This window comes from Marmota monax, unplaced genomic scaffold (genome assembly GCF_021218885.2).
Source record: "Marmota monax isolate L192 unplaced genomic scaffold, Marmota_monax_Labrador192_F-V1.1 WCK01_AAM20220418_F8-fsc00119, whole genome shotgun sequence".
Lineage (NCBI taxonomy): Eukaryota > Metazoa > Chordata > Mammalia > Rodentia > Sciuridae > Marmota > Marmota monax.
The window spans coordinates 3,845,099-3,857,924 of record NW_026694771.1 but is presented as its reverse complement, the minus strand read 5'-3'; the positions used below and the strand labels follow the sequence as shown (position 1 = coordinate 3,857,924).

The 12,826-nt window shown below is 40.2% G+C and overlaps 1 protein-coding gene across 2 annotated transcripts in view; it reads right to left on the bottom strand.

Moving 5' to 3' along the window:
- Positions 1 to 12,826, bottom strand: part of Drd3 (dopamine receptor D3) — a 36,528-nt gene that overhangs the window by 812 nt on the left and 22,890 nt on the right. The window contains exons 4-6 of one of the 2 annotated variants that reach the window (XM_046425209.2): positions 5,461 to 5,657; positions 864 to 996; positions 717 to 764 (exon numbers count right to left, since the gene is read on the bottom strand). In XM_046425209.2, coding sequence (XP_046281165.1) covers positions 717 to 764; positions 864 to 996; positions 5,461 to 5,657 — 378 coding nt within the window. Of the gene's footprint in view, positions 1 to 716; positions 997 to 5,460; positions 5,658 to 12,826 lie in introns of both variants that reach the window. The other variant, XM_046425208.2, reaches the window with a different exon arrangement.

Below are 12,826 nucleotides of genomic sequence, written 5' to 3'. Positions count from 1 at the left end.
GTCACGGTTCCTGCTATGGGGGAGAGGACCTTGTGGGGGTTCTAGTCAAGTCCTTCATTGGGTTTTGTCAGTAACTCTGAACAGGCTGAATTGCTTTCATTAATCTACATGGCACTTGTGACTTAGCAATTTTTAACTTCATTATTTAAATAAAGTTTATACTTTTTCTACCATAAAATTAGCCTTGATTATATACATAATGGAAAACTTGGTAAATACAGAAAAATAGAAGAAAAATTACCACCTACCACTCAAAGATAATCACTTTTGACTTTTCTCTGAATTTCTTTTCAGTTTTTTTCTTTGCATTAAAATAATCTAGATGCTATCTTACCATACAAATGACAAAGTGTTTTGCATCCCTATTTTTTAATTTAATGTTTAAAAATAAGTAAGCATTTGTTAAATATCCAACATGTCTCAGATCCTTTTATTTCATTATTATTTGATTTATACATTATAATTCCACATGACAGCAAAATATAATTCAATTAGGTAGCTTGTTCAGCTTCATAAATTTCTTTTGAATTTCCACCAGTGTTAATATTTATACAAAAGTGTTTTTAATTGTATTATAACCATTTTATAAAATTATAATCATTGAATTTCCATTTTTTGTCAAATGTGGCTACTCTAGCACCTACCACCAACTCCAACTAACTAAACCTAACCCAATCTAATCTAGCCCAACCCAACACTCACCAACTTACACTTACCAAGTACAATGACTACCATCTGGGTTGCCTTCTTTTCTCGAAGTGGCACTGCCCGAGGTTGCAGGGGTCCTAGCTTCAGGGATGTTGATAACCTGCCATTACTGAGTTTTCGAACTTCTAAGCTGAGCTTGGGTGCCATAGTGGGGCTGAGGGAGTTCCGCGTCATCTCCTCCTTTTTCAACTCTCCTTCTTCTTGGAAGCCTGGTTGCCTCAAGGCAGTATCTTGGCAGATGCTATAGTAGCGCTTCAGCTCCGAGTGTGCCTGGCCAGGAGAGAGGGGCTGCAGGTGTGAAAAGAGAGGGTTTTGAAATTTCTGAGAATATTACTTAGCTTCTGTATATTCCAGAAGGCGACAGAAAATGTGAAGAAGGAAGAAGAGGGCATCATTTATGAAAGTCACAGAAGGATTATCTGAGAGAGTGGGCAGGACCATGGCAAATTAAGGGAAATGGAATTTGCTTTTTTTTTTTTTTTTTGAGAATTTCAATATTTATTTTTTAGTTATCGTCGGACACAACATCCTTGTTTTGTATGTGGTGCTGAGGATCGAACCCGGGCCGCACGCATGCCAGGCAAGCGCGCTACCACTTGAGCCACATCCCCAGCCCTGGAATTTGCTTTTGACTTTACAACTCAAAAGCCGCCTCCCACATATAGAACATTGGAGGATCACAGCAATCCCTTGAGGAGGGTAGCAGAAGATTGTAGTCTGGCCCTTTTGAGTAAGAATGAGCAGGTTATACAGAGGAATACAGTAAGTGACCCAACTGGAATATAGGCAGCAAAACATGGAATGTGGGAACTCTACAAGAGAAATGATTCGTTTTCTTCAACATTTTTGTAACAAGAACAATAACAACATTTAACCAATTGCAAATTATGGGCCTTATTTGAATTATGATTCAAACAAACAAAAAATGTATAAGACAACTGGGGAAATTTGAACATTGACTGTACACTTAATGAACTATTATTAATTTTTTTGGTGTCATGTGGTATTGGGATAATGTGCTTTGTAAATGAGTCCATATCCTTTAGAGGCTCTTACATAAATATTTTCAGTTAAAATAATGTATTTGAGATTTGCTTCACAATAGCCCAGGGAGGGTGTGCAAACGTAGGAGGGAGCACAGATTTGCAAGATTGACCACAAGTTGATAATTGCTGAAGGTGGTTGATTGTGACTACAGAGTTTGTTATATTTGTCTTTCTACTTTTTAAATAAGATTTTCCATAATAGAAAGTTTAAAAAAATAAGAAAAGGAAAAAAAAACCAAGGATTTTCATCTCAGATTTCTCACTTAGTAGATATTCTTTAGTAAGTTAATTTGATATCTCTGAGCCTCATTTATAAAACCAAAAACAAACTGGGAAAAATGGGTTTAAGATGAGTGGCCTCTGAGAGTAGAAAACAGAATGTGTTTTTTTCCGGTATTTTGCCAGGGGGAGGGAAGTTTGAATATTGTGCTCAATATCATAACTTCTTTTTATGTTTGAAGAATCAGACATTTGTGTCAACCCTGAATAGCAGGCAGGAGTACCCAACTCTCATTACCATAAAGCCAACTATTCACTACACGTCCTCTCTCCAGTCTTGCCAGGCAGCTAGAGCTCTGGTACATGAACCAAACTTGGGCAATCATAGATTTCAGACCTGTGGCTTTGAACTGGAACTAGTGAAGCAGGGAGACTTCAGGATTCCTCTAACAGTGGTGATATTCAATGTCCTATGTGTGAGGTCTTCTAATCAGATTATTCCTGATAATGAACAACATCTTTAGGAGCTCTTCTTAAGACATCTTACTGAGTCTCTGAGCTGCCTGACCAGTTTTCTTATACATTTCCTTTCTACATAAATGGTCAGTGTTGGTCCCCCTAATCCTTTGCTTTTCTCTACTTAGTTCAAGAAATCATACTCATAAACACTGAGTAAATGCAAGGGGGTCATCAAGGTGATCTAGTGTTTTAAAAACTGCTTAGAAAAAAGGAATTCTAGGAGAATATATACTTTTAAAGCTTTTGGCTTTAAGCTGGGAGGGATGGCACATGCCTATAATCCCAGTGACCTGGGATATTAAGGGAATGAGAAATGCAAGTTCAAAGTCACTCTGGGGAAGTTAGGAAGACTGTCTTAAAATAAAAATGAAAGGCTTGAGAATGTAGTTCAGTGGTAAGGTACCCCTGGGTTCAATCCCCAGTATTGCCCCCCCAAACACAAAATAAAACAAAACCCCCAAACCAACCCCACCCCTGCAAAACAAAAAACAAAAAACAAAAAATTTCTGTTTTTCATGTTGATGGAATTTCCTGCTAATTAATATGAGCATATTATATTTTGATAATTTATAATCAAGATTACACTTATGATAAAGCTGGCATGTATTGATCTTTTATAATAGCAATATTTAACTTCTAATGTAGTGTTCTTTTTTTTTTTTGACTACTGAGTCACATCCCCAGCCCTATTTTGTATTTATTTAGAGACATGGTCTCACTGAGTTGCTTAGTGCCTTGCTTTTGCTGAAGCTGGCTTTGAACTTGAAATCCTCCTGCCTCAGCTTCTGAGCTGCTGGGATTATAGGTATGTGCCACTGTGGCAGCTAATGCATTGTTCTTGATACCAGGGGTATGGCATCAAAATCTTGGAAATACCTATGAAATCTAGAACTAGAGAACATTGGAAAAAAGTGATTCTTCCAAGATATTATGTTGGTGAGTATTTTTCAGCTCTCTCTGCAAATCCTTCTTACTACCTCCCTGATCTGAGGAAAACACTGGATTCCTGTGTATGGCTGGCAGAGATCTCCAATTCCAGATGGCAGGACAGAGCCTAATTCTTCACACTTCAGGCAATGAAGCTGCTCTGCTTTTCAATCTCACCTTTGTAGTCAACACATCTCTTTTGGCCTTGAAGACTCCTCAGACCTTGGATTTACAATGGGCAACTTTAAGCTGCTTAACTATTTTTCATGATTTACAACAAGAGTCTCTAATTGCTACGTAAGACCTGTGTAAAAAGTGGTTAATTAACTATAAAGAGACTGGACAAGATTCAAACCTTTATGGATTTCTGACATTTTATCCCTAATGTGGAGTTCAGGGAGAGGAATACTGAACTTATATTCAACACCTCCAGGCTCCATTCTGATTCTGGGAGATAGGGAGGCAGGCTGGCTTGAATTAGAAGGAGAATGCTCAGGTGACCATAAAATTTTCTTGGTCTTCTTCATGTTCAATGGCAAATATGACACTTGAAAGTCTCCTCTCCCTGCTTTCTTAGGTTCTGTTCACATGTGTTTCATTGACATCCTGTTTGCTCTAATGAAAGTGGCTGTGGCATCTTCAAACCACATCTAAGAGTCATTGGCTTTAGTCATTGGGATCTAGTCCAACAGTCACATGCTTTCTGAATATTATTTGGTGAATCCCATTCAGAAGCTTAAATCATGACTCTCAGATTTTGTCAGGTAGTGCAAATATATGTGTGGAATCAGGACTAGATTACATGTTGAAATGGGAGTGGAATCAAGACAAATCAGCATCTTATTCTTTTCCTATGATACACATCATGGCCTACTTACCATTTTTCCTGTGGTATCTGATGGAAACCTGGACCTTATTGAAAACTGCCGAGTAGGGTGTAGCCGCAGACAGGAAGACTAGGGTAAGTTGAAGGAGAGGCAGTCAGTTCTGGGCTGAGCTTTGCATAGTTGAGCCCTGTCATATATAATCATGCAGCCTGACATTGCTTTCAATGCAACATATTCATATCCTTGGGACTTCAACTTTGAGAGTCAGACTTTCACTTAGGTCATCAGAAATTGATCTAGACATCCAAATTGGTTCTGCCTTTAAGATTAATCTCAGTTCTACTGTGTCTAAGAAGTTTTTTTCCTGAGAATTTTTGTCTTTCTCTTTTCATAATCTCCACAGCATTTTATACCTGGATGCTTAATTGGCTTCACCTCACATTTGGCAAACATCCCGCTCAGTTCTGAGCTGTTCATTGGTTTTGGGTGGAAGTGAGCTTTATTTGTTAGATCCAAAGCTCCATGAAGACAGAGGGCACATAACATTCCCATGATCCCTTCCCTAGTAGATTATAAGCAATTGGTATTAGTTCATTCATTCAGTGAGTAACTTGTGCTAAGCTACCATGTGCCAGGCACTGGAATTAGCAGAATTTAAAATCCATACAATTGCAGATCAGTACTGATGCAAAAACCTTTCTTTATAGCCTAGAAAGACCCAAATCATTCCACCAATTAGTCAGTGCCTTAGGCAGATCAGGAAGGAAAAAAGATTTCAAGAGACCCCAGTGATTCTTAGATTGAGTGATTTGAACAAAAAGTTGGTTCTGGGAACCCACCAGCAGTGCATTGTACAAGTGCCACACTAAACTCTGAAACCCTACTCCATCCCAGCCCTGCAACCAAAAACAGCAAAATAAAATATAAAATAAATCCTTAATCCTTATTGGACATCTGAACTGCTGGCCCTTTAGAGGAAACAAAAGGCTCTGAAGGGAAGCAGAAGGAGCCAGAAACTCTCCTATTATCTTGCCAAGAAAATGAGTTCTAGCAGAGCCCGTTAGTGCACGCTTGAGATTGAATTTGCTACCTTCAAAGCATAGATAATACCAATGGGTTGGAAGGTGGTACCAGATCTCTGTCTCCCATGTGGCAGGACAGGCTGGAAGCCCGGGATTGATGTTGCCACCCTCTGCCCCCTCCAGGGTGCTCACTTGTCGAGGGAAGCTGGGCCTGACACTGATGCACTGACTGTTCTGTCGAGTGAGGATCCGTTTTCGTCTCCTTTGTCTCAACACCACATAGATCCTGGCATAGACAAGGACAGTCACCCCAAAGGGCACATAGAAGGACACCACTGAAGAGTAGATGACGAAATCAGGGTTGGAGATGGAGCAGACGCTGGGGTCCCCTGTGGGTGAGAGAAGGGGAAAGCTAACAGTTTGTCAACCGTTAGACCTCAGAAGGGAACACGGAGCTTGGACCCAGGTGACCCGCACTGTTTCCACCTTCTAATGGAGGGTAGGGACAGGCAGTCTCAGACAACTATGTTGTAAGCTCCTTGAGGCTAAGAGGTCTAATCGATCTTTGAGTGTCTTACAGTTCACTTAAAAAGAAAATTCAGCCACAATTATATGCTAGGCACCATTCTGCACTAGGGCTGCAAAGATGAATCGACGCTGTGTCTGCCCTTGAAGAAGGTAACTGCGCAGATAGACAAATGATCCCTTCCTGGTGGTGTGGTGTCACATGGAAATCCAGCCTTGGAGTCTGGCGGTGGGGTGCAGAGCAGGAGGACAGAGACTCTAGGAGGGGTGTGGCCCCCAGCAAAGGGCCTCCTAATGTAGAAGCAGGAGTGGGCTGCTGAAATCAGTGGAAGGAAGCAGCTTCTTTTGAATTCAGGATGTGGGGCAGGTGGTGGCTGAATGTAAGACAAGCATTTGCTTTTTTAGGGCATCCTAGCACTGGGCAGGGTAGGATAGGAAGAGAATTGGAAGTATATTGTCACAGTGGAGAATGCAAATTCAGAAGAGTCCTTGTCCTTGCCTTATGTCCAAAGTGTCCCTGCCACTCTCTTTAGGAGGTCCCTCTAGCTTGCCTTCTTCTGTAGCAGATGTTGAGGTCCCTACAGAACCCAGATTAGGGCCTGAAATGGGCTCCACCTTGAAAGGGAAACCTAACTGATTTCTGCCAGGTGATGTGCCAAGAGCCTTGAACACATTATCTGACCTAATCATTATGGCAATATTATATGAGGGAGGTACCATTACTCTCTCTGCTCCTATGGTTAGACTAAGGCTCAGATTAAGTGGCTTAAGGCCACACAGCCTGAAAAATGCATTTCTCTAGCCAGTCTGACTGCAAACTCCATGTTCTTTCTGTAATTCTGGCATCCCGCCTCCCTTTACCATTGTGACATAGCTCATTTATGCTTTGTCCAGCACTGTTTTCGATAACTATTGGCACACTTGGCCCAGTCTTCATAAAGGATTGGGAATTCCCTGACCCAAATGTGGCTTTGGGAGATACAGCCTCTGATGTGAGCTGGGAGAAAGAAACTGACGGACACATGGGGGCCTTCATTCTGCTTCTTGGTCTTCTGAGGTAGATAAAGGCCAGATGGCCTAGGCGTGAGACCTATGTGTCTACATTCAGTAACTGTGTGACCTTGGGTATCTTACCTAACTACACCAAGTCTCACTTTCACTACCCATAAAAAAAGGATAAAAATATTTCCTGAATAGTGATTGTGACAATTAGTGAGAATAAATGGCAGTGATTATTATCTTTTACTCTATAGTTTACCTACCTGAGCTTTGTGAACTTGGGAGGGAAGGTATCAGTTGGAGTGGTAATGTGGAGAGAGACTTAGAGTGGACAATATTTGCAGGGAAAGGAAGGGAACAATAGCTAAGAATTAAAATGACAAGCGGGAGTGTGCTCAGTGGTCAGTGAGGCATTTTAATGACAACAACACTACCACCAGAATCTTTATTCTCCTGTGAAGCAGGTAAAGACCTTATCATCTTAACCAAAGCATTTCAGCATCCCTTAGGAAATGGCTCTTATGTCCCTAGGCAGTGGTCACCAAACTGGCATCTTTTGCTATTATTCAGGGTCTGATGAGGTTGGAGGAGGGATGGGGTATCAGTTGGTGGTCTTTCTGAATCTCTAGGGAGCCATGTAAGCAGTGAACATCCCTCTCCTGAAATCAGCTCCCTGCTGTCAGCAGCTGACCATGATTGAAATGTGTCCTATAATGAGGAGTCTTGGCTGTTTTTTTGCCTGCGAGAAGCAGCCAGGCAGGTGGCAGGGCTACTTTTCCATGATTCATTTTGCTGCCATCCTTGGTGAGCTGGATATTCCCTATTTGACCCCCACTTTATCCTCTACTGTTCTCTGCCTTCGTCTGGGCAGAGAGTGCCAAATTTTATAGATGAACTACAAACTACTACTTTTAAAAATCCAGGGTCAGAAGTGGGTATAGGATGCTTCTATTTATGTAAAAATGGACACACACACACACACACTCGTGAGTGTGCATGTTTCAAGCCTGATCTTTCAAGATTATTAGTGTTTACTTCTAGGGAGGGGGCTGAGGGAGCGAGCAATCTGGGGCAGGAGGGAGACCTACATAAACTTACATATTATGTCGTTACACCTTATGAATGTTTTATCATGTGCAAGCATTTATTTTCCTATTAAAATATTGAAAGTGTGTGTATGAGAGAGAAAGTGAAGAGAGGGCACATAGCTTCTTCAGGGTGGCTGATCAATGCAGGCCCTCTTAGACAACCACTGAACTGGCACTGCCAGCCCTTCCTTCCTCCCCTGGTTAAGTAAACCACCGCCCACCCTTTGATCAAGTTTTGTAGCCTCTCCTGGAATTTTCCCATGCTGTGTGGTCTTGGGGCTGCACAGAAAGCCCCTGAAGTCAGGGGCCATGAATGTGGCTCCACCCCAGCCTCTAGCAGGCCTGGCCTGGGTATGGATTCTGTCAGCAGGGCAGCCAGGGGCAGCACACAGCAGGGATTCTGAAAGCTTCTCTGTTGAGTCCTGAAGAGGTGATCTGGGCAGGGAACCCTCCAGGAAGCCGAGGCTTCCTAGGAGATGAAAGCCAAACAATACCATGCAGGCAGTTATTGAACAACTACACAAAGATGAATAAATGAGCAAAATGTATAAATGAGCATTTTATATCAGCCATAAACACTCATTGGCTGGAGGATAAGGGGAAGGCCAGGTAGGTGTGAAGGATCTCCAATCTCAACTAAGCTCAACATTTAAGGAAGAAAGGATGATGGTGAAGAGTCGTCTATTTACTTGACAAACTTTTATAGAGCAATTACTATGCATGAAGGTCTGTTCTATCTTAAAAAAACATTAGAAAGCTCTATTAAGGGATCTAAGAGGATTTTGTGGACCAGCCTGGGAACTTGAGAGCCCCACAGAGATGTGAATAGCAAGGCCAAAAGAAGATTGATGAACCCCTGTAATCCCAGAGACTCTGGAGGTGGAGGTGAGAGGCAAGTTTGAGGCCAGCCTGGGAAATTTAGGGAGACTATCCCTGTCTCAAAATAAGCACTAGCTGACTTATAATAAAAAGGGCTGGGGATGAATCTCAGTGGCAGAGGGCCCCTGGATTCAATCCTCAGAACCAGAACAAAAAAAAAAAAAGATTCATGAACTTAAACTCATTGCAGGATTTGACCTTAGCTTGATTCCAAAGACAGGAGATGCTGATGAATCTGATTTTAGGATGAGCCATTATTCTTTTAACTGTATGCTTCTATTCTTCTTTTAACTTCTGAGCAACCAAGCTTGCCCCCATCCCTAGGGTTTCAGTGTTCTGAAAGTCAGGTGAGATGTTCTATTGCCAAAATCAAATAAATAGCACTCTTCCATTTCTTTTTGAAAGGAAAATCAAGCCAGCTGATAGGATTTTCTTAACTTTAAGTTTTTCCTTCCTTGAAGTTTTCTTAAACCCTTGTCACCATCTATTTCTTATTCATTCTAGAATTCTTTTTTTTTATAACACAATAGCCATCTGATTTAGCAGAAATTTGAATGCTAGTTATTTTTCTTATCTGTGAAATGAAAGGATTGAGCTACTCCTTCAGAGATCTTTCAGGCTGCTTCTAGCACCGACACACTATGCTCTGCAGTTGTTAGGGCTGTTGATGTGATGTTTCAGTAGACTGCTGGGCCTCTGCTGGGAGATGGGGCAACACTGGTCAGCCAGGCCCCACAGCTGTGGAAGTCTGTGATCCCAGATCCCACCTCCCAGTGCCGTTTCCTCAGAGCATAAAAGCAGCTGCGAGTTGGAAAAGATTGAAGTTCAAATTTTCTCTATTTTGTGTTCTCTAACAATTTACAACAGCATGGGGCAGCCCCATGTCCTTAAAAGAAGAGCTCTGCCAGATATATTTTTGTATGTGTCTGGCACTTCTTAGTGAAAGTCCAGCTACTTCCATGATTAGATGTTATTGGCAGCATCCTGTCCTTTCCCCCTCTACTTTTCACAGAGTAAATAGAAAGAATGGTTGAGAGAAGTCATTTATCTTGGACTTTCTTTTGAATGAACTTGGGAACTTCCTTGCTGCCAGAAGAATCAACATCTATCAAGATAATGAAGTTTTGCTATAAAGGTCAGATAGAGGCAGGGAAGAATGGCTGGGATTCTCTGCTTTGGGTTTTGCTCACTAATTCTCTGAACTGTGTTCTAAGAAGAACTACTGGTCTCCCCTACAAACGCCTGCAGAATCATCACTGTTTAGATCTTCCTTGGAGCAAATGTATCATTAAATTTTGAGGCATGGAATTGGCTGCAGTGATGCATGCCTGTAATCCCAGAGACTCCAGAGGCTGAGGCAGGAGGATGGCATGTTTGAGGCCAGTCTCAGCAACTTAGAGAGACTCTCGGCAACTTAGAAAGATACTGTCTCAAAATAAAAATAAAAGGACTGGGAATATAGCTCAGAGGGAAAGAACCCCTGGGTTCCATCTCTAATATCAAAAGAAAAACTTTTTTTTGAAGAAAATAAAAAGAACTTTTTTTTAAGAAGAAAACTTTTAAAATAAATAATAACAATAACACCAGCTATTGTCTATTAGGCTCTTACAATGCACCTGGCATTTTGACAATATGTGAATAATTGGAGGGCTTACTGCAGTGTCGTTAATAAACTTAGAGAGAAATCTGGAGAGAAGCAAGAGCAACCAGAGTACATGTGCTTAGTCACAGGCCTTTTTTACCTTCTCCATTCTAAATTTGAAAATCCTTTTGCAAAGATTTTACTGAGTTTTGTTTTTGGAACAATAATGATCTCACTGGACAACAACTCTGCAATTAGCTCATCATTCTTCACTTAGATGCTGACATGAACTGGGATGTGTGTCTAATGTCAGAATCTGAGATGTTTTCATCTGTCCCCAGGGTGTGTGTATCTATGAGAGTAGATGTCCCTCACCAGCCTCTGCACAAGTAAGAGTAAGTCAAGTTGCTTGTGGGTAGACTCTGGATAGACTCTGCTGGGGATTTGCGGGAGGTCCACAGGTATGCAGTCCCTTGGTCTAGAAATGGTAGTGAGCTCCCCACAGTAAAAATTTCCACTTAGAATGCATTTGTGCATAGGGACAAGTTTATAGAAGGTAACTTGGTTATATGACTAACCCATAAAGTAAACTTAACACTCACCAAATAGGGTATTTTAGTGGGGTCAGTTTCTTCTTCTCCTTCTTCCTCATCTTCCTTCCCCTTCCCCTTTTCCTCCTCCTTCCTCATGACACTGGGAATGGAAAGAGTGCTCTACTTCTGAGCCATATCCCTACTCATTTTTTTAAAATTATTTTTTATTTTGAAACAGGGTCTTGCTAGATAGCTGAGGCTGGCCTTGAACCTCTGATCCTTCTGTTTCAGTCTCCTGAGTCACTGGGATTACAGGTGTGCACCAGCACATCCAACTGGGGCCAACTTCTTTAGCAGCATAGGGGTGCTGTTTTGCAGTGATTATGCAATATGCACATGTCTTGTGTTTATACAACCAGAGATATGAAAATTTGTGCTCTACATATGTGTAATAAAAAATGTAATGCATTCTTCTGTCATTTATTTTTAAAAAATCAATAAAAAACATCAAAATAGCAAATGATAACAATCATATTTTGTGAATATTCTGGGTTACCTAGGGAAATATTTTTTGGTTACTTGGACACTTAACCTTTAAGTGACAGTGAAAGAAGATTTTGAGTAGGTGGTATATGCTTGGCATGTTTACGGATGTTATCTCAATTTAATCCTTTTTTTATCCCAAAATGTCTCTATGAAGGAGGTATGGTGAAGTTATAATGTATGTAAGGTTAGATTCTAAGATCAATGAATGAAGTAAAAATTATATAGACTTGAAATTTGCTTTGAAAAATCCCCTAAATCACATATAAAGATATGCATGATTTTTATTATAACCCTGAACAGTAATAAGTAAAGATGAATGCTACATATATTAATATGTCATATGTTATAGAGCTCATATGGAGCGTATAATTTTAGAGATGAAGTCACTGGACTTATTTGTAGGGGACCAAATGTAAAAATAAATTTTGAAAACTTTCTGACAAAATATACAGACTGAATCTATTATATTTGAATTTACTCAAGTTTATACTCCACCGTATTATTATCCCAAAATTACCAATAAGGAAACTGAACTCAGGAAAGTAGCTTGTTTAAGGAGACATAGCTGATAAATAGAACTGGAGATTGAACCTAGACTTTTCTGACTCCAAAACCTATTTTCCTAATATGTTCTGACCGCTAAATCATTGTCCAGGAAATGACATTTGGAAAATTATTTTTACTTTAGGATTTGCCTGTACTTGGATGTACTATGTTACTTATAATATCTGCATATACATAAGCACCTGGCTATGTGACTAGTACATGTACACCAGAAATTCACCAATCTGGAACATAGTAGGAATTGAATGAATCAATTCAGATGGACAAAATAAGAAATCCAGATGAACACTAGAACTCTACTAATTCAGTTATCTCTTAACAAGTTATATTGTCATAGCTTTCATTCATCATATGAATTTCCTGAGGCTGAGATGGACATGGGTCAGACAAAAAACACACTGATTCATAGGAGGTATCAATTTGGAATGGTGTCATATGCTTAAAATCTCAAACATCTCACATATACACATTATGCATCCAATCCATCCATTCATGCATCTACTCATCCATCCATCCATCCATCCATCCATCCAGTAGAAGATATATCATGTGCCAACTATCATAGCCACACTTTTTGTATATTAAAAAAAATACTTCAGTAATTTTGGAATCTATACTAGTTCCCAAGTGTCAGAAATGGTTAAAAGAAACATATACTATGCCCCAGGACTTTTATGATGTTAACTTACATCACACATCTGTTATGAATTGTCATCTTTAGGCAAACCTCACCTAAATTGTTAACATAGATTAGTTGTTTTTACTGCTATATGTCTTCAAATAAGTACAATGATATGTCTTTCAAAATTATATTTCTTTTCAAAGACTTTTTCATTAATCAG